The sequence below is a fragment of the Cebus imitator genome, unplaced genomic scaffold (genome assembly GCF_001604975.1).
Source record: "Cebus imitator isolate Cc_AM_T3 unplaced genomic scaffold, Cebus_imitator-1.0 Scaffold108, whole genome shotgun sequence".
Taxonomy (NCBI): Eukaryota; Metazoa; Chordata; class Mammalia; order Primates; family Cebidae; genus Cebus; species Cebus imitator.
This window is the reverse complement of record NW_016107423.1, coordinates 3,726,196-3,748,611: the sequence shown is the minus strand read 5'-3', so window position 1 is coordinate 3,748,611 and position 22,416 is coordinate 3,726,196. Positions and strand designations below refer to the sequence as shown.

Genomic DNA, 22,416 nt, shown 5'->3' with positions numbered 1-22,416 from the left:
TCAGGCAATTCTCCTGCCTCAGCCTCCTGAGTAGCTGGGATTACAGGCACGCGCCACCATGCCCAGCTAATTTTTTGTAGTTTTAGTAGAGACGGGGTTTCACCGTGTTGACCACGGTGGTCTCGATCTCTTGACCTCGTGATCCACCCGCCTCGGCCTCCCAAAGTGCTGGGATTACAGGCGTGAGCCACCGCGCCGGGCCTATGAATTCATTTTTAAATGATGTATTATAAGGACCCTTTGAAGAATAAATTCACAGTCATATTTAGAAATAATTCAAATCATAAAAATATGCTAACTTTTCAGGAATGTATATGTTGCACATGATGAAATACACCTTTAAAGGTAAAACTGCTGATATTGTGCACTCATCTCAAAGTTAAATAATACAGAGAACCAAGTGAATTTTAGAAGGGAAACAATCTACTCCAATGCCTTCATTACATAGGGCAGGAAACTGAGCCCATTAATAAAGATTATACATTTTATTCAAAAAGAGCAAGCCCTAGAACCCAAGCTTTCTGGTTCCTAATCAAGGGTTTTCTCACTCTACTATGAAACTGAAGAAAGTTTTATGATATGCAAAACCTTAAGGGAAAGTATCTTCGGCAGTTTTACATACCTCAAGTAAAACATATGGCTAAGTCCTACCAAAATATCCTGATGGACACTTTGGTAGTATTGGAAACGGATATACTAAAGTGGATTATCACCTGGGCAGACACCTAAAAAACACTTTCATATGGAATGTCAGGGTCTTTTAAAAGAAGTCTGTGATTTCCTTGGCTCCAGGAATAAATTTAAATAAAGTCCTGTATCATTAGCTGCTGATGGTAAAACTGCTTATCAAATCTCTCAAAAGTATTGAAAGCATTAGACTACAAGGATTTCATCAAGTTATCTTTTGGCTTCCAATATGCCAGCAACCCCTCTTAGGCCAATTTGTTTTGTTTTGTGTAAGCTCTGGTGAATCAGACTGTCTCCCTTTCCACTCACTTAACAGCTTTCATTTTACTCTTCATGGGTCTTCTTTGCCCAAAATTCTTTCCCTCTCCATCCAGAATCTTATAATCACTTTTAGAGAATTGAGTATTCATATAGACAATCTATTCTGTACCTTAATCTTAAAATTTCTTGATTTCTTTGAATTTTAGCAATCTATGCCTATGTCCATATTCTGCTTAGTAAACCAGTCTGCCTATGTTTAAGCTATCTTATTCACTTATGTATTTTGAAATTTCACTACATCTACTCTTCATCTAGGGTTGCCAGGTAAAGCAGGATTCAGCATTGTTACTTCCCATTCCTTTTATTGACAGTTTAAACATCTAAGTCCCTCCTTGAGTACACCTCAGTCCCAGTGCTTTAAGTGCCAAGAGAAAACTAGGCCTAGTCTTATACTCCATAAACTTTAAAAACCACCTTCTACAAATTTATCTTCCGCAATGCAAGTTTCTTCCTGCTACATTTCCAGATCTCCACCTCTTTATCATAAACCCAACACCTCACCCTCCACTGTTACAAATATATATGGAATAAAATCAAAAGCAGTATTATAATTGTGTAGACTTTATCTTCAAGGATAAAGCCATCTCTCATTGTAGTCTCAAGACAATGATACCATTTCCTTCTATTGATCTTGGAGATAGACAGACCTCCATGATTTAGTCCTTCATTTTAACTTTAACCTCTCCTCTATAACTTCTTTCCCTATGCCCTAAATATGTTCAAATACCTTTAAAATTTTATCTTACATCACTTCGTAATTACCATACTATCTCTTGGATTCCTTTATTTCTACTTTTTAAATTTTTTATTTCCATAGGTTTTGGGGGAGCAGAGTGGTATTTGGTTACATGAGTAAGTTCTTTACTGTGAGATTTTGGTGCACTCATCTCCCAAGCAGTATACGCTAAACTCCATTTGTAGTCTTTTACCCCTCAATCCCTTCCCACGCTTTCCCCCCTGATTCCCCAAAGTCCATTGTGTCATTGTTATGCCTTTGCATCCTCACAGCTTAGCTCCCACTTATGAGAACATACAATGTTGGGTTTTACATTCCTGAGTTACTTCACTTAAAATAGTCTCCAATCCTATTTTTCTTGAAAGGGTATTGTCTACCTCACTGTCCACCTGCCATCTACTCTTCAATCCCATTGTGATCGGCATCTGTCTCCATAATTCCATTGATACGGATGTGGAAAGATAAGAACTTTTCAGGTTATTTGAACTCTGTGTGGTAGCTGAACTCTTCTCCACTAGCTTTTTATTACAACTCTCTTGTGTTTGGCATTTAAGACAGTCATATCTGTTAGTTTTCCTCCTTACTTTTCTGAAGATTCCTTCTCATTCATTCCTATTGGGTCATATTCCTCTATTGATGTTCGCTAGCATGATTCCTTGTACTTTTTCTCATTCTATATTGTCTCAGATAACTAGCAGTACCCATACAAGATGATGGGCACCAAAAATAAATTAAGAGATGATAGTGGTTTGCAAGGATGGAAGCTGTAAAGTTGGTGAGAGATGGAAAGATTCTGGAGGATTTGCTGATGTTCTGGATACTGGGTATGAAAGCAAGAGAGAAGTCAAAGATGACAGCCACATTGTTGGCCTAAGCAACTGGAAAACAGGTGCTGCACTTCACTGAGGTACAGGTGACTGATGAAGAAGCAGGCTTGGGTTGAAGAACAGGTGCTCAATTGATATCTAAGTTTGAAATGCATCTTAAATATGTGAGACAATGTGGACATACCACTGGACATATGAGTTTGAAGTCAAGAGGAGAGGTCTTGGCTAGAGATAGAAATTTAAGAGTGATCCATGTACAGAACGTACTTTATTGGAGTGTATTGTTTGAAAAATCATTCGCTCATTCGAGCACTGAGTACCAGGTAGATGCTATCAAAATAACCAGCAAAATTAACAAAATCTTCCACTGGAAAGAACAGCATAGATGATATTTATTTAATTATTCATTCAACAAACATACCTAAGCATGATGCTACATAAACTCAAGTCTGGAGACAGAAAAAACTGGGTTTGAATCCTATCTTTGCTAGTTTCTGTAATCTGGGTAATGTAAGTTTAAAAATATTCTTCTTAAAACACATAAACTTTTTACATATATTAACTTATTTAATCTGTGCAATAACCCTATGATACAGAATTATTATCCCTGTTCTACAGATGACAAGACACACTTAGAGAGGTTCTATATGATGACGAGAAAGCACACTCTGGAGCCTGGGATCAGATGGCAGAGAGGAAAATCTTAACTCTGCTTGCTCCTAGCTTCGTAAACTTAGAGAAGTTAATTGACTTCTCTGTGTCTCAGATTCTTGACAATGAAATGAGATCAGACGTTTCTACTTCATAGTGTTGAGAGGATGAAGGTACATAGAGTAATACAGACAGAACACTTAGCAGAATAACTTGCACATATTAAAACTCAATTTTAGCCAATTTTACCAATACATTCTTTGTCTTGTTTAAATATGTAAAAATGTTCTTTAAAAAACGACCTGTAACTTTTTTCATCAAGTTCCTAAGAAATGTTTTTGAGTGTTAGCCCACTTGTAGGCAGAAGGCAAAATATGAGAAACAGTAACTTCTTAGGTCAGGGTATACAGTTAAGACTAGAATTTATCTGGGTCTGCATTAGGTATCTTGTAATGAGATTCAGGAATCTCCAAATGGTCCTTTGGTCAATAATCAGTCTAGTTGGTGATCTACATTAGTATAGGCATTTCAGCACAGCTAACTAGTAAAGTGGCACTTGCCCTTAAGGTTTTTATTATCTGGGCTCTAGAATATGGTGAATATTAAATATGGGGATCAATAGGTAAAAGTAACAAGTCTTAACAATAAATTCTGCTATACTTTCTAGACAACAGAAGACCAAAGAGGACATAGGCTATAAAACTACTTAGCTGAAGAGACTCCACTATCTTATTTACTGAGTATAAGGCTTTAATAAATTTATGGCCTTCTTTTGTTGGCATTTGTGTCTTTCCTCATTCTAGTATACCTTCAGTAAGCTACCAGATCTTAAAGTGCACAACAAAAGTGCCACTCATTGAAACAGTTACAACAGGAAAGGAAACCAAGTGGGTGGGATTTAAAGTGTTGCAGGCTACTGAATCACCCACTACTTGGTGAGGGCACGTAAAGAAACATCACTTTCAACACTGCTAGGACAGTGAAGCCAGGTTAATGAAGCTGTTTTGGAACATGAAAGCTAGTCACAAAGTTTTTTTGTTTTTCTAAACTTCAGATTTCCTTGGGAAACCTAATTAAGAAATAGGAATCTTCCATTAATAATTTTCAATTGTTTTACTTGTAGGCTTTATTTCCCAGTGGTACATTTTTAAATAAGCTCTTATTGCTTTATATTTTCTATCCAATTATTTACTTGCACTTGCCATAAACATTTTGAGATTTAAACAAAAACATAAAATGTTGAAGAACTGGCATCCTTCTCAAGCCTGAGGACTAATAAGTAACGTAAAGTTTGACTTTGAAACGTATTTCTCAGCTTTTCAAATACCTAATTTACTTTGATGTCCATCAAATAAGCACAGAGTAGCTGCATCTACACAATGGTAGGAAAAAATAAGAGGCATAGATTATGATTTGGCGAATTATTAGGGATCAGACAAGAGCATAAGAATAAATCACTTAGAGAATTAGCTGTATTCCAGGCTTCATTAGTTCTAATTATCCCCCAAATATGCTCAGCAGAATGCACTTGGGTCAGCTGGGACTGACACACAACAGAGTAGGCAACTTATAAACTCCTCAAAGCCCAGAAAGAGTTCATAAAACAACTGCTTGTGCATTTAGATTCATGTGATAACACCTCTTACTGCATAAGCCACCAGATGAAACAGATGGGGCAGCTCTTCACTTGAGAATGTTTCTTTTGTAAACGCACTGGACTTCTTTATTCCCCATTCAAGACACAAACTGCAAGAAAGCCAAATTTCAGGCAGGCTGTCTTTGTCTTTTATTGCCTAGATGTCGCAGCAGTAATAAATAAAGTAGTAATGAAACAATCTCATTAAAAAAAAAAAAAAAACCAACTTGCAAATAAAAACATGTGCCTACACTTAAAGAAATTTGAGGCTTTCAAACTTGTATTAACACAAAAGTTAATACAAGTTTTTTTTTTTTTTACCGCCCATACAAACATAAATAAATGTATTTTGTGTTTTACTAATTACTTACTTAATATATAATAAAATGTATTTTGTATTTTACTACTAATTCTCAAATGTATTTTGAGAATTTTCGGAGTACGTTTTTTCCAACAATGTATTCGTCACTTAAGGGAGGTCTCTTTGCTCTACACTCCCCAGTTCACTCTGTGATAATGAATATTCAGTTCTAGGCACTGCACTTGGAAAAACAACTGAGCAGAATGGATCCTGGGACTACTTTAGCTTACTTTACAAATTTTCAAACTGACTTAAAGTTATTAAAAATATCACTTTTTAAAAGCATTTACCTCAGCTCATGACAAATTATTTAGAAACTCTTGTCAAAAGGTTAAAATATGTAGATCAATATGCAGGTGATTCCTCTAATAGTCTACAAGTCCTAGGAGCACATCTATTTGCATTTAATGTTTATTAGTTTTGCTGTTCATTGATGAAGCACATGGGGAACCTGTAGATTCCATTTGTAGATAAAAAAATTATTGACAAAGCAAAATTGATAAATGCCAAAATACATAACATATATACTTTATCTCAAATGATGCTTCTTAGTTACACATTTCGATAAAGCTATGAAAAACTAATATTAGTATTTTAAATATTTGGTAAAAAAAACTATACAAAGCCTGTGGAGTATTTAGTAAGTTGAATGTATCCTGAGGTCTTGTTAAGTGGATTCGCTTCCTTCCGTACTTAAGCCGAGCAAAAACATTAAATTCATTAAAGTTAAATTCTGTTTTGCTCTGAATATTCTACGTGTACCTTATGAACATATTTCTAGAAAGAACTGTTATGCTTATTGATTCTTAAAATAGTGTGATGTATAAGTTATTATTATAAGTCAAGCCATGGAAAAAAATACCTAAAAATAGCAAGACATAATGAGTTGGATGAATACAAAAGTCATGTACTTAGGACTTCGGTAATAATATGTTTAAACAAATAAGATATTTGTTGATTTACAGCATTTATCTGCATGGCTATGGATATGCCTAAAAAGCTAATGTGACCCATGCTTCACTATTAATAAAGGCTTCTCTACATGCACCAATCCATTCTAGGGGTAATAAATTCTAGGCACCATACTTGAAGAAAATCATGTACCAGAATGGGTCCTGAATAGTGAGGTGACTTAAAATATGCCAAAGGTGTAATGGCTGAAAGGCTGGAGTATGTTCAACTTGGTATCTCAAATGCTGAATTTAAAAAGCATGTATCTGTTAAAGGGATAAGACTATTCAGAAGGGAAAGTAAGGGCCAAAGGTGAAAGTTTCAAGGGGAAGGATTTTGTTTCAATATTAGGAAGAGCTTTCTAACAATTAGAATTGTTGTAAGTGCAGTTAACTATCTGAGTAGGTAGTAAGTTTCTCATCAATGGAGGTAAAAGTAGAGGTCAGATAACCACCTCTGGCTATGGTTGTTACTCCCTGGCTGGTAATGGTGTAGAAAAGATTCAGTTATAAAGAGGGTTCCATTGTATTCTCCTCCAGAGTTCTTCCTTACCCTAGTATAAAATGTCAGACTTATGAGGCAGAACTACTTCCTTCCCTGATACTAACTGCACAACACATGTTAGTAAAATTTTCACTCTAAGTTTTAATTTTATGTAGAGGGAAATACAACTTGAGCATTAGTACTGATTAGTAACTATATAAAATTACATATAGTAACTGATTAGTAACTATATAGTACTTATATAGAATTCTATTAGTACGCTAAATAAATTCTAATAAATTTATAATTCTAATAAAATTTTATTAGCACTTATATAGAATCCTATTAGTATTCTAGAATAAATACAGTCTTCATATAATAATATAATCATTCAATGTATAATTGAAAAATTTTCCTCACATTTTAGTATCGATACCAAAGAACAATTTACTACAGAATAAAAACAACTGGCATTTGCATAGCTTTCTTGGAAATGATTGCACTTAAATTCATGATAAAAGGGAGTTTTCAATGTATCTTGAGCTGAAAAACAATATGGTGGGTTGTATAGCTGGTTGTTATTACACAGTAAAATTATGATATGGATAAACCTTTATAAAAGTACATAAATATTTTACTCAAGTAATTATTGAAATAATTGCATCTCTTCATCGTATTTATAAAGGCATATCTCATTAATCTTAAGTTTTATAATGAAACGGTTATCTAGGTGAATTAGTCCAATTTGATATTCAGTAAATAGTACATATCTTTCCTAAATAGTACATATCTTTCCTAAATAGTTTCTCCCAATGTGATAGATCAATATCTCATAAAATTAAAATTCATAACATAAAAAATATCTCAGTATTTATGTATTTAAATCTGTCCTATAAAGAACCTTATCTTTAAAACTCATCAATTATACTATGTATGCAAATGCAAGCCTGTAGGTTTCTTTTCAGAATAACATTTATATCCTAGTAGCAGTAGCCACGAATTATGTCTGGATAAGGACATATGTAGTCTACATACTGTATTCTGATGGCAGCTATAGTCAGACAGGCCTGGCTCTGCAATTACTTGTGTGATCCTGGAAAGACACAACCTTTGTAAACCTCAGGCTCTTTATTTGTGAATAAGAACTAATATTTGTTGTGAAGATTAAATGAGATTAAATACTCATTAAAAATTGGTCCCTGTTCCTTATCACGCATCTCTCCCAGTTTGGAATTATTTTAAGTATCAAATGAATTAATGGATATAAATTCTTTGTAAATTGAAAAGAATGTTGCAATTGTAAAGCATTACCTCATTTAATAGGTAATTTATCCCCCTGAATTACATTATAGTTAATGGTAGTCATCATTGTTTTGAAAAATCCATATAAGTATAGGTACCATAATATAATACATTTCTTTCTTTGCTGTTTTGAGACAGAGTTGCGCTCTGTCGCCAGGCTGGAGTGCAGTGGCTTGATCTCAGCTCACTGAAACCTCTGCCTTCCAGGTTCAAGCAATTCTCCTGCCTCAGCCTCCCAAGTAACTGGGACTACAGGCATGTATCACCACACCCAGCTACTTTTTGCATTTTTAGTAGAGATTGGGTTTCACCATGTTGGCCAGGATGGTCTCAATTTGTTGACCTTGTGATCTTCCCGCCTTGGCCTCCCAAAGTACATAAATTTCTATAGAACAAATTAATAACTTAAAAGATAATATTCAAAAATACCCAGAGAAAACAATCATTAGCAACAATTATTCTCTAAATCATTTTGGAATAACCCACTAAGTTTTAATGACATAATATAACTATTGGCTTGGGACAGGCTAGGCTTGTACAAATAGTGAGATAATTGAGGCTTTATCATTCATTCAGGTGGAGAAGAGAAAAATCTATTTTCCCTCAAAATTTCAATAGTCTATTTTTTGGACTAAACAATCTGAAGAATTTTCTCAATTATCCATGACCTAATTTATATGCAGAGTTCAAATGCATACTCTAGAGTGGTTACGAAGTATGTCTTACCCAGTGTTTCTTATTTAAGAATATTACAGCATTCAAGGGTAAAACACTGTAAATCATACAAATACTGGAAAGCTTTAGAAGTGTTATTTGATATTATTCTAATTTTTGTTTTTAAAGATACAGATATTGAAACTATCACAGCTGATCACTTCATTCTGACATGAGTTTAAAAGGTTAAGTTACTATCCGAAGAAAGGTAATCTGGTTGCCTTTCACAGCAGCCTGCAAGCTCTGCAATCTGCATAGAGAGGGGCATTTGTCATCATTAGCTGAGCTGTGACAGCTGGCACCCAGGGTGTCCCAGAATCAAGAAGTGGCAGAGACACTCTTGGTTTAGGTTGCCATTAAGTATAGTAGGTTTCTTGAGCATCAAGTATATTTTATGAAAAGCTTTGTGATGTAACTAACAGTAGTGAACATATTTACATTTTCCGTAACATGGATAATACAATGATAGCACATAATTAGCAGGATGCCTCTAGACAACAAGATGCCAGATTATAGCACGAATAAACATCTACTGCCTGCCACTTAGAGAGGTAGAATTGTTTTCAGCACCCTAACAGCTCCAGCAGAGTGTTTTTTTTCAGGGCTGGGGGAAGGTGGTTAATTAACTATACTGAAGGAAATACATTAATGATGGAGAGAATAGTTCTCAGATGTATTTTAAACTTGGTTGTAAACAATGCATAACTTCCCAAGAATTAGCTAAACGGCACACACCCAATATAGCACTCAACTTTCTTTCACAATATGAATATGAAAATTAAAGTCATTCACATAGATGCAGTCCTCCAATTGGCCGAAGTGTATGTAACTGGTTACATGTATTTAAAAATATTTCTTGGCAAAAGTTTAAAATCAGGATCTTCTTACCAAATGGGTGCTACTATGAGTCTGAAATGGTTGTGGTAAGTGTACCTAGAAAAGAAGTTTTAAAACTTTAAAATTTATAAATATGTCTTTTAGATCTTAGACTATTTGTCAAAAGAAAGTTTAAATTAAATAGGTTGATCAGACCTTTGAAAATTTGGAATACTACCATCCCTCTAAAGTCATCATTGCTTGGAAACATAATCAATAACACTGGGTTTTATATTATTATGTAAACTAGTTTTCCACAAATAAAACTAATTTTTGTGTTAATGTAAAATCTATGCAAATACATGCAGTCATTTATCAGGAGAGCTGACAAGCATTCCATATTGGAGGGGGAAATGAAACTGCCTCAAGAATAGAGGCAATTAATTATTTCTGTATTTTTTCTTCTTCTGTCTTGAGGCACAAAAGTTATCCATCCAGTTAAAACAGCAAATGAAATAAAGAGATTTTTTTTTTATTTAAACACATATGGCTTTTGCCTGCCATACTGATCACCACAAGGTCTACAGATGCCCGTGGCTAAATTGTACACTGGCAGATGCACACAGGGGAAAACTGTGCTAATGCAGCGTGGAGAGCAAAACAAATGAAGAACTGAATTTGCTAGTAAAAAACAAAAAACAAAACATCCCACATTTTCCCCCCTGATGAGTTATACATTTTATTTATCAAATGCAGGTTAAGGTTGCAAAAAATTTAAGCTTGGTCTGTTGCAAAAAAGTAAAAAATAATTTTAAATTAGTGAAGGTCCTTTTACATATATATATGTGTATATATATACACACATATATATACACATACATACTAATATAGGTAAACATTTAAGAAATTTTTTTCTATGGACAAAATGGCTAGCAATATTTAAACCTCTCAATTTCATAATTAAAAGCTATGACATTCAAGTTGACATAGTATATATGACTGAATACATGCTGTTGGAATTTCCAGTGTTATTTAAAAAATCCATTTAGGTACAATCTTTTCAGGTAATATCGAAAAATGTTAAAGGTTATTATGAGACAATCTTGCAGATGTGGATATTACTTCCTGGTGGTAACAAGAATTCAATACTTAGTAGTTGTTTCCTTTTAACATATTAATACAGAAAATGTATAGAGGCCAATTTAATCCTTTATTATCTTAAACACTGGTGTTTTGTGTGTGTGTGTGTGTGTGTGTGTGTGTGTGTGTGTGTACACTGTCTGCATGCACGGGCTGTTTTGCAAACCATAAGAAGAGTGTATTTCTTAAAGATGGTTCGAGGTTATTAAGAAAGCAATAACTTCTTTTTTAATAGGCCTGTAAGCATGCATAACATTAAAATTTCTATTGTAACTGCCAAATGAAAATATAAAGCAGAAAGCATTTAAATAATTTGTATATCTTGGGGGAAGAAATAAAAGACTAGTTGTACTATTTCAAGTTGTAAAAAGGCAAAATATTTGAAAGAGCATCATTATCAATGAAAATGTCTTCACTTCTATAATTCTCGATTTAGAGTATTTATAACCATCTAAATTTACATGATAATGTATACTTATACAAATTAGGATTCTGTATATAAATATACATATGTTCCAAGAATGTGCATATATTAATTAATATTAGATCTAATAAACTCTTTAGCCTCAATTTCTACCATTCAAAGGGCAGGTTAATTTGCTGAAAATGCAAAGTGAAAATATTGAGAAATCTTGACATTTCTTTCTCTAGTGCGATAAGCTACAAACATTACAAATATGCTTCAAATGCTGCTAACTTAAACGAGAAACCTCTGTTCTTTCTTACATATCTTGATGTGCAAACTGAAAACCAGATTCATAAATCTAACACATATATTCATGTTAGCATACTAAATATTATGTTTCTTTGAAAAATGGATGTTCTACCAAGTGTTAGTCACATACATTAAAACTGAACAACTTTACCTAATAAAAATTATAAACATATTGCTTATATATCTGAAATATTATTTTATACTTTGTTTCAGTGTTTTTTGATTAAAACTTGTCTTTAATTGGAAGCGTGATACAATAGTAAATTCTAGGGGAAATAAATAATGGTGTTATAGTCTAAAGATCTTTTGATATAAAACCCAGACATTTATACATTAATCATAAAATTTACAAATAAAAATAATGAAATAAGGGCACGAAGAAATATTTTTGTGGTAATAGAAATGTTCTACATGTGTGGTGGAGTTTCTATGATAGTATACGTTTGTCAGAATTCACAGAATGGCACAATCATACGGAAAAATTATAGAATACTATTGTATGAAAATTACACATTAACAACTTAACTTTAAAAAATAAATTTCACAGAAACATGAAGCTATATATTTTATTTCACTAAGTTCGCACTTTTTTTTTTTTTTTTTAAATCAGAAACACTACATCTTACAAACTATGCTGTTCACACTTCTAATTTGATCGGGATATTTAGATAATAAAATGGATAAGGATATGTAAATATAAAAGCATTAACTACTCATTAGTATTACTTTTGACTTGATATTTTTGACAAATCATTATATGAAAAAGTGTGCTTTAAGAAATAGTACATATTGGTGTACTAACACGTATATTATTACAATAGTGGAAATAACATCTAACTGGAAATGAAATATTACATAGGTATTATATTCTCAGATAGTTATCACTATACTTATATGTAAAGATATAAAGAAAATTTCTATTTATAAACTGATTTCCTTCTTTTTCTATAACCATTTATTTTACTGTATATAATATACATGATAAAAGGTAATCATTTTCTATTTGATATAATTATCCTTTTAAGTTATTACTCCAGTTACTGATCATTAGAAAAATAAATCTTGGTTTAGAAGAATTACTTTGCTCATTAAAATATAAGCTCCAAAACTATAAATTAAAAATAGGAAAGGTTATTTTAGACATGTAATCACTGGAAGTTGATTACTTATGTTCCATATTCTAGTCTCAAGGTCATGTTGAATATTTTCAGTGGCTTAATCACATACAGTATGAAACAGTAATGAGAGCAATGCAGTCCTGGATGACCTACTACAGATGTAGAGATTAACAGACACTAATCGAATCTGATTCCCTTGTTTTCTCTAAGTGCAATAAAACTATAGCATATTAAGAAGCACTAAAAATGTAGCCATATACACAAATATATGTAAATTCACACTGTATGCAAATTACACACCAACAAACCTAACTTAAAAAAATAAATTTCACCAAAAAATGAAGCTGTATGAAATGAAACATATGTAAATTCTCACATACATCTGTGTGTACGTTATGGGTTAGGAAAACTAATTTTCATATATTCATATAAAAAAGAATCATGTGAACCCATTTATTGTGTCTGAATATTTCTATACTAACAAAAGAAAAATATAAGCTGAAATCTAACAAAAAGAATTTTAGTTTTATTAATTAGAAAGAGAATAGTAACTTTCTGAAGGGTCTGTGAGAAACTAGACTATTGGAATCCATATTTCCTACATAATACTCAATAAATGAATGACTAACTTCATTGTCCTTAAATGTTTAGAAAAGGTTAGAGATCACAATTTATGCCAAGCAATAAAAAATTCTTCAGGTTGATAACTTCCATTTTTTTTTTTCAGTTTACAGATATAACTGAAAACATCCTGCACCTCTGTGTGTACACATGCAAATGAACTGAGGAAACAGAGACAATTATGAAAATAATCCAGACTTTAAATTTCTTTTTCTACCAAAAGAAAGGATTTTGCCTAGAGTTATCCAGTATTACTACAAATCAAGCACTGGTGGTCAATTCTTATAAGTGTATTCCCAACTTCCATTTTTAATCTCAAAGCTACTTTTCTTTTCAAAAACCTATTAATACCAAAATCAAGTTTATTAAGTAACATTGTAGAGAAAACAGTACTTGTCACTACAAATGTGACTATATGATTGTGAATTAGAGTGATGAAGAGAACTGAGGCAAAGGCCATCAGTCAAGTGAAGAATAAGCAATTTTTAAAAATTAACAATTCTCAAAATGCTCTAGTTGAAGAAATAAAATAGGGTCTAAACTGGGCAAACAGTGACCCAAATCCTCTGCTTGACTTTGAAATAAACCTGATATTAAGGCATGAAATAATTACTTTAAGAAATCGCTGAAACCTTGAAAGCTTTCAAACTACTTTTTTGTCTCAAGTGTTCTTAGACCAGGAGTCACAACAGGAAGAAAGGTATAGATGCCATCAAATTAGATTACCAGAAAAACTCTCTCTATTTTACTTTATTTAATGTGACACATAAAGAAAACCCTGCACAAATATCTGTCTTTAATTTCTCTAGTGTAAAAAAAGAAATATATTGTGTCTGGCAGAATGAAACACTTGAAATAGCCTGGGTGCATTTAAAAAAAGAGAAGGGGGAAAGAAATCAGATGACTACAATGAGCCTTCAAAGCCACTCCAGCAGTAGGGATAAATAATATAATAAGCTCAACTTCATATTCTTTTTATCTCCCTTGTGTAATAAGCACATATTAAAAAAATAAAACTTTAAATTCATGAATACTTGTGAATAGACTAGCAGTCAGCAGATAATGAAAAACACCAAACAATATCTGTGTGAGCACTTAACATGTGTGTGCATATCCTTTAACAGGTACCTGTTTCAGGATGAAAGGTTATAATTGCTGAGATTTATGAACATGCAATTCCAATTTAAATTAGGGTTTTTTTTTTTTTTAAAAACAAAGAAATCTTGCATTCTTGTATTTCTCAACATAATAGAGATTTTTTTAAAACTTAATAAGGACATTATTTGTGAATTCCTTTGTATATCCCATATAAGTAAGTAGGTCTACCAAAGTGGGGATAAGTTGTTTAGGAAATAGTACTTGAGGAAAAGTTGTTTTGCCGTTGCTATTTTGAATGCTTCCAAGTGTTAAGGATCACAATATTTAATTATTTTATATTCACTAATACTACTAACATTTATGATAATAGTGTGCTGTGTCCTTATTGCTTTTTTTATATTTTTCTTTTTCTAACTGGCACATTTTGAATCAAGCCTGCCTCATAAACTAAGTAAATGAAATGTAAAAGTCAGACATTAAAATTCCAAATACCATTTGATGTAGGCACTTCAAAGTATCATTAAATCATGAGATTCTTGGGATGTTTTTTTCTTCAATTAGGCCAGTTTTCCTCAATTATCATTCTATTATTAGCCACGTCAAAGATGTCTGCATGCATACCACTGAAAACAATTAAGTATTTACATCCTAAAGCATGAGACACACACAATTTTATTCTAGTAGTACTAAGATTATATTTACAAAAAAATATTTTAAGACTAGTATAACTGGAGTTTTAAAAAAAGTTTTGACATTAATAAATGTATATTAAACCATCTCTATGTATTGCATAATCATTTGACCTAACTAGTTTAATAGATCAAATGATATTTTTTTAAAAACTACTGAAAAATAGTTCAATATGTTACTCCCATAAAATAAATCTATCTCCCAAGCCTAGATTAAAATCGGCTGAAAAACAAAAATGTACTGTTATTTGTAATTCCTCTCCATAGGTCACTTCCATAAAAAAACTTCGGGGATGGCAAATACACTCTTCAGAATAGTTTAATTTTCCCTTCAGCAATGAGGGGCATCCAAGATCACTGAAAGGATTCAGCTACAGAAGCAATTCATTTCACGTGTTCAGTGTAATAGAAAATCACTGTGTTGCAGCAACAAGCAGTACTTGCACTAGAGTATTATTCATCTAGGGCGCCCAGTTCACCCACAGTGATAACCGCGGACCGGTGAATCCTATGTTATGTAAATCACCTTCAGCTCAGTGTGTAGGGTGCTTAAAGAAGCAGCCTGGAAAACAGTCCTGGCGTCCTTGAAACTAAATGGCTTCACTTTCCTGGAACACTCTAGATCTAACGAGGTTCCTAGTACACCTTTTCTCATAATCAATTTTTGTTTCTCAAAGTGCAAATCGTTAGTGAAAAGGCCCTGGTTGCAGCAATTAGTTTGCACAAAGTGCTTCGGTGTTTAGCTTCGCTTTAACCCAATTAAGCTGCACAGTGAGCCCCGAAGATGCGCCACCTGCGCGCCTGGCTCCAGCCAGGCCCGGCCGGCGTCCCTCGCAGGCCGGCGTCCTTCCGTTAGACCCACTCTGGCTGCAGCACCAAGGTTCCCCCGAACGGCCCCGGGGCCTCCCGGTCCCCGGCTGTCTCACGTCCTTGACAACCAAGGGTGTTCTGCAGGTGGCCCAAAAAGGCAAGGGGCGAGGTCTCGGGCAAGCATCTCTGGTCTGAACCCAAGGAAGAAGGTGCTAGGCGCAGGGGACCCGGAGCGGGCTTGGCTGCGACCACACCTGGGCCGGACGTAGGCGGTCAAGGCAGAGGGGTGCATGGGCAAAGCGTGGCCTGGAGCAGACGTGGAGAGTAAGCCGGGACACCAAGCAAGGTTTTCAAATAACGCTCAAGCAGAAATAAAGCGTAGCGATCTTGAGCCCAGACAGAAAAGCAAGAGGGCACGGGAATGCGGAGCAGCGAGAGGGAAACGCCAGCGGAAGGCACAGGGCCACCCGCGCCGGGTGAGGGCAGAGGCAGGGTTTCCCCAGAGACCGCCGCACATCCTCGCCGTCGTGGCAGCAGGTTCTCCGACTCTGATGCGTCTCCCTTCCAACTGCCAAAAGGTAGCAGTGCATTCACCCGCGACGACAGCAAAGTGGGGAGGGGCTTTTTGGGTGTTCCCAGACCCCTCTCCTAAGGGGATGGAAGGTCCTTGGGAAATAGAGTAGATGGGTGCACCGCAATGTAATATACGATTTTTAGCTAAATTAGAATCTATCACAGTTGGATAAGGAGAAAATAAATAATAGGTGGCTTTGTGATGCTGTACCTGTGCAAAACAAAACACACAAACAAAAATCAAAAACTTAAGTAAAAAGTGGGAGCCCTGAACAAGATCTTGTTAAAAGAAGCTCTGAAAGGGAGTGCCTACAAACCTGTTACCAGGAGCTACAGGATTTGACTGGAAATATTCTTAACTTGAAAGAGGTGGCATCTAAGTTAAAGGTAGGCAATTAAAAAAACCCAACTAGGTTTAAAAACCACAACATAACCCCTAAGTAGTATTTCTTTAGTTTCCTGTACTTTGAGGACACAACTGAACCACCAGGAAAATAAAAAGTTCTAAATAAACCCATTTCCTCTTCCTGTTTCCAGGTTCCGAAATTTAGAAACGAAATGATTTCCTTCATTTTTGTTTTCAAATGATGTTTAAATTAAAAAAAAAAAAAAAAAAAAAAAAAAAAAAACCCTAGATGACGGCAAGTTAATTTTCTTTGAAAATGTTAACCATTTTTCCTTAAATAACATAAAATAGTATACAATTAGAAGTTTACTGCCAGGTTACCACTTAAGGGCGCTTAACATAGGAGATACAACCTTAGTTACACATCTGTAAACAAGCCAGAAACCCCAAACCTTCCATTTTTTCAGGATAGTTATCTGTAAGGGGGCTTGATCTCTATGATCTCACATGAATTTTATGTACTATGGTCATGTGAAATAACATTAAAATGGGGTCATTAAGAAATAACATTAAAATACTCTGTCCATCGCAGAGACAATTTATTTTTCAAATATTTCTATAAGTGCATATACAGCTTTGTGTCCTGCTTGTAATGCTGGGCAAGTCTACCAAAGTGCAAAGAAGCCTGCAGCTGGTGTGGCAGAGGGATGTACCAAATATCTTTTAAACATCCTAAACGGGATTCGAAAACATCTGACACATTAGCAATAATTTTCAGATTCCTTTCAACAAATGCAAAGGAGGAAAAAATGTGAGTAAAAAAAAGGGCACGCTACCTCCATAACGTTTCAAAAACTCTTTTTAACATATAGGAACATCAGGAATGAGAAAATTACACAGGTATTCCTCCATTTAAAGCCAACTTCCATATGCCAGTAGTCTGCATGAAAGAATAAACTTTCAACCTGCATTTAAGAAGACCCCAAGGATTAACGGGCGTTAATTATCTTACTCTAAATGCAAGATAGTGACTTTGTTTTAGAAAACCCCGTCTAGATCACTAGTTGATGGATGCTCGTTAATACACCTGTATTTGCATTTCAGCAGTAAAAGACAAGCAGGGTTTTCAGCACAGAAGAGAGTCGCTTTGCCAAGTCTCTTCAAAAACGTCAATATGCTTCAAGTAATACCAAAGCTGAGAGATTCCTCTTGATTTCCAAACTGTCTAGGTGGCCTGGGTGGTTTTCTGCCGGCAGCAGCCTCCTACCTTTAGTTTGTGTGCCTATATCCATGAGGGGGGATTAATTAGCCGGGTTGGAGCTGAAGGAGGCTGTCGTGACGAGCCCAATGGCGATTGGCCGCCCGCCTGCCTGGCCCTGCCTTTATAATTTCCACACGAGTGATTCTGGGCTCTTAGACAAACCAACAGCGGCTTCTTCTGACACATACACACACACACTCACCCCGAACACACACTCAGCACACTTTTCCTCCATTTGATTAACAGTGCTGCACACACAATGATTACGGGAAAGCGTAAATAAACACGGAAAAGGGTGCTTATTCTGACTACTGGAAGAGCTTTGCTGGGTCTCAGCGCAACTTTTGTTTTTTATTCCTGAGAAGGTGATCTCTCCATGCGTCTCTCTCCCACAAGGATTCTTTAAAAGAGGAAAAGAGACAAGGAGGGGGGGAGAACAATCTTTCACTTTAAGACCGGCTGGGCTCAAAGATTAAAGGAAGGGAAAAGCAGCAGGAGCAGCAGCAGGGGAACCAACGAGGCAGCACGTCCGAAAGGCATTTTTGATCCATTTCTGAGCGCTGCGGCCCGTTTCTCTACCGAAGTTGGCTCCAGCTCTAGCAGCCGCATTGGATCCCACAGCTTACTGCGAGACTCCGGTGTACAATCCGGATCTCTGCCCCAACATGATCGCGGCCCAGGCCAAGCTGGTCTACCATCTGAATAAATACTACAACGAAAAATGCCAAGCCAGGAAAGCTGCCATTGCCAAAACTATCCGGGAAGTCTGCAAAGTAGTTTCCGACGTACTGAAGGAAGTGGAAGTGCAGGAGCCCCGTTTCATCAGCTCTCTCAATGAGATGGACAATCGCTACGAGGGCCTCGAGGTCATCTCCCCCACCGAATTTGAAGTGGTGCTTTATCTCAACCAAATGGGGGTGTTCAACTTCGTGGACGATGGCTCGCTGCCCGGCTGCGCGGTGCTGAAGTTGAGCGACGGGCGCAAGAGGAGCATGTCCCTCTGGGTGGAATTCATTACCGCCTCCGGCTACCTCTCCGCGCGCAAAATCCGGTCCAGGTTTCAGACGCTGGTGGCTCAAGCAGTAGACAAATGTAGCTACAGGGATGTGGTAAAGATGGTGGCAGACACCAGCGAAGTGAAACTGAGAATCCGAGATAGGTACGTGGTGCAGATCACGCCGGCCTTTAAATGCACCGGGATCTGGCCGAGGAGTGCTGCCCACTGGCCACTTCCCCACATACCCTGGCCGGGACCCAACCGGGTGGCGGAGGTCAAGGCGGAAGGTTTCAATCTCTTGTCCAAGGAGTGCCACTCCCTGGCCGGGAAGCAGAGCTCGGCGGAGAGCGACGCCTGGGTGCTGCAGTTCGCAGAGGCAGAGAACAGACTGCAGATGGGGGGCTGCAGAAAGAAGTGCCTCTCCATCCTCAAAACCTTAAGGGATCGTCACCTTGAACTGCCGGGCCAGCCCTTGAACAATTACCACATGAAGACTCTGGTTTCCTACGAGTGTGAAAAGCATCCCCGGGAGTCGGACTGGGACGAGTCCTGCCTGGGTGATCGGCTGAACGGGATTTTGCTGCAACTAATCTCCTGCCTGCAGTGCCGGCGGTGTCCCCACTACTTTCTACCAAACTTAGATCTGTTTCAAGGCAAACCTCACTCAGCTCTGGAAAACGCTGCCAAACAAACGTGGCGACTGGCAAGAGAGATCCTGACCAACCCGAAAAGTTTGGAAAAACTTTAGAGGATGATTTAATCAAGAGCCGAAATTATTACTCTTCTCAAAGTCCTCATTAAGTGTAAAATTTCCTGTTCAACTTCTAATATTCCACTCCGCAGTGAAAACAATCTCTTCCTTTAAAAAGGAATAATAATACAATATTTAGACATCATCTCACCCACCCTCCAAGGGGAGAAAGAGTAGGGGAAGCGGATGGAGAAAAACCCAAAGCCACGAGTACTAGAAGACTTCTTTCCACACGATTTCCTATCTCCCTTGAAAAGTACACCATAACACTCGGTAAACAGCCCAGCTGTAATGCAAGATCACGGTGAACACTCTGCCTAACTATCAAAGGATTATAGCAATCCTGGTGATTTAGGTGCATCTGTCTGTGAGTAAACATGATTTGGATATGACATCTGAAGGAAAGTGTAATGTATATTTTGATTTGTAACAGATATTGTGACCTCACATTGTCTTTGAAAGTGTGGATGTTGGTGTTTTGTGATTTGGTGAACAGAACTTAAATTGCCATTCTGGATACTTCCAGACATTTTCCACTAACAAATATATCACTTAAAGGTAGATTTCCTCCTGGTACTTTTATCTGTCTTTGAAAGTGTCTGAACTTTAAAAAGTTTACATTTTGTTTCAAATATTGCTTGTTCTATTTCTAACATTCCATAAATATACTTGAAATGTTATTTAAATATATTCAAAGAAATCTGAATTCAGCTTATATAATAACGCTTGAATATCTGAATTATATATTTGAAAAATGCACTTGAAATACACTGGATAATTTTGTGATTTAGATTATAATTTGTTGCTGGTTTTTATTTAATTAGATGCTAATAAATGAAGCAAAATAAAAGTTGTTGTGTCTCACTTTAAATTGTTTTTCTATCAAAAGATGTAATCCTGCATTTTGAAAATTAAACCCACTTGAATATCTTAAACATTTTGAGAAATATGTTAATGAAATCCTTAAAAATAAAACACCCAGAGAAAAGCTCTTTTTGTATAGGTACATAAAATAACAATTTACTCTCAGTCTCTAACTTATTTGTAAGACAATTCCTCTCTGCGACAGACACAATTTAAATCTACCTTTGAAAGCTTGCTCTTCTGGTCAGCACTTCTGTAGAATTTTTGATAATATAAGAAAAAAAATCTATCATGACAGTAGAGATGACTGAGTTAAAAAGCTGACTAAGAGGAAATGAACTTAAAGTCATAATGAAACTTTGAAATTTGTGTATGAAAACTAGCAAAATGATCTTTTCTGACCAACATATTTTATGTCAAACCTTATTTTATGCAATAAGGATTCCATTAGCAGAAGAAATTCATTAGAAATTCAACATTTCTTTTTGACATCATAGGACAAGCAAAAAAAGCATAAACACAAATTTAAATTATTTTAAAATACAGTGCATTCAAACTCGTTTTAAAAACTGTATTTGGAGCTGGAAGTTAAAGAAGTCCCCTGACAATTCTTTGGAGTAGTTTTAGTAGTCAACAAGTGCTGAAAAGGTGATCACTTATGGGCCTTAAGTTAGTTAATTCAGGTGATGGTAAATTTTTGGATTTCAGCTCTAGTCTGCAAATACTATTTTATAACATTTTATTTCAATACCTAAATTAAAAATAATAAACTTCTGAATCTGTGGAAGCATTTGTCTTTGACCGTTTTGGAATAACTGCCTCTGCAAATAAAGGAGGATCTTTGCAAAATGATGCTAGAATTTCTAGCATGACATTTAATGCTCTTGAATTCTTAACCCCAGAAACGAAGTGTACAAATTGCACAGTAACAAGAAAGTTAAGACGTTAGAACAGATCTCAGAAGAAGGTGCTGAGAAAGAGCTACTCTAATACCCAGGTGTTTAAAAATCTACACAATAACATTTAATAAATATTTATGCATTTCAAATGGTCCCATATGTATTTTCTGGCATTATACCCAAAGAAAAATACAACCTTTACACATTTGAGTGCTAGCATATATTTTAAATCAAAGCTCAGAGAATCAGCTGCTTTCCTCTTAAATTCACATATAAAACCCATTCTTATTTCAGGAGATGGACAAAATGGGGGTACTATTGGAGAAGAATTTATATCTAAATGGCTTCCCCACCCCTCGTTTCTTTATGACTTTTCAATAAATAATCGTATTACAATCTAAAGTTTTGAAAATTAAAAGTGATCTTAATAAGACATTTCTTAAGACGTTTTGTAGTCAGCCTCAGCGCCTGAGATTCTGGGCCCCAGGGACTTGGGAGCAATTGACTAACGACCAAATCTGCCCAAGTACACACAAAGGCACTCATAGAAAGACTGTTAAAATGTACATGCTCTGGTAATACAGGATTTAAATTCATTAATATATTCTTCAATTCCATAAAGAGAACATGCTATTTCATTCATTTTATTTTCTATGAGAAAGAGGAGAATGTGGTCCCCTCCTCCACTGTCAGGTAAAACCAAACAAAATTGAAAACCACTTCCTGCCACAAAGCCGCCAGTACTGTACATCGAATCAGTTTAACTCACTTTCGTGTCGATCTTCTTGAAGGCGGAATCATCCTCATCTACCTCGAAGTAGATTTCTGTCGTGGTGATGGAGAGAGTCCCCTTGGCCACCACCACGGGAGCGATGAGCTGGGCAGGGGTGCTGAGAACCACTGGGCCTGCAAGGCAAGGGCAAGGGGAGTCAGGCTGAGCCCCTGTGGCCCTTCCCGCTCCCTCCCAGAAGGGTACCAGAGGTTTTTATTGGCAAGGATGCACTAGAAAAAATGGTGCCTGTATTACGCGGCAAATTCTTTTCATGTAA

At 35.9% G+C, this 22,416-nt stretch overlaps 2 protein-coding genes across 13 annotated transcripts in view; one reads left to right on the top strand and one right to left on the bottom strand.

Moving 5' to 3' along the window:
* NBEA (neurobeachin) overlaps window positions 1-22,416 on the bottom strand; it is a 707,023-nt gene that overhangs the window by 177,115 nt on the left and 507,492 nt on the right. For 11 of the 12 annotated variants that reach the window (XM_017537954.2, XM_037741813.1, XM_017537951.2 and 8 more), the window contains one exon: window positions 22,137-22,273. In XM_017537954.2, coding sequence (XP_017393443.1) covers window positions 22,137-22,273 — 137 coding nt within the window. Of the gene's footprint in view, window positions 1-17,862; window positions 17,947-22,136; window positions 22,274-22,416 lie in introns of those variants that run through there. The other variant, XM_037741821.1, reaches the window with a different exon arrangement.
* On the top strand, window positions 18,005-20,873 carry MAB21L1 (mab-21 like 1). The gene has a single exon (XM_017537959.2). The coding sequence runs from the start codon at window positions 18,522-18,524 to the stop codon at window positions 19,599-19,601; it is 1,080 nt and encodes a 359-aa protein (XP_017393448.1). The 5' UTR covers window positions 18,005-18,521; the 3' UTR covers window positions 19,602-20,873.

Bases quoted from the DNA above. Each gene is read 5' to 3' on its own strand.
- MAB21L1 (XM_017537959.2), top strand. From the start codon at position 18,522: ATGATCGCGGCCCAGGCCAAGCTGGTCTACCATCTGAATAAATACTAC.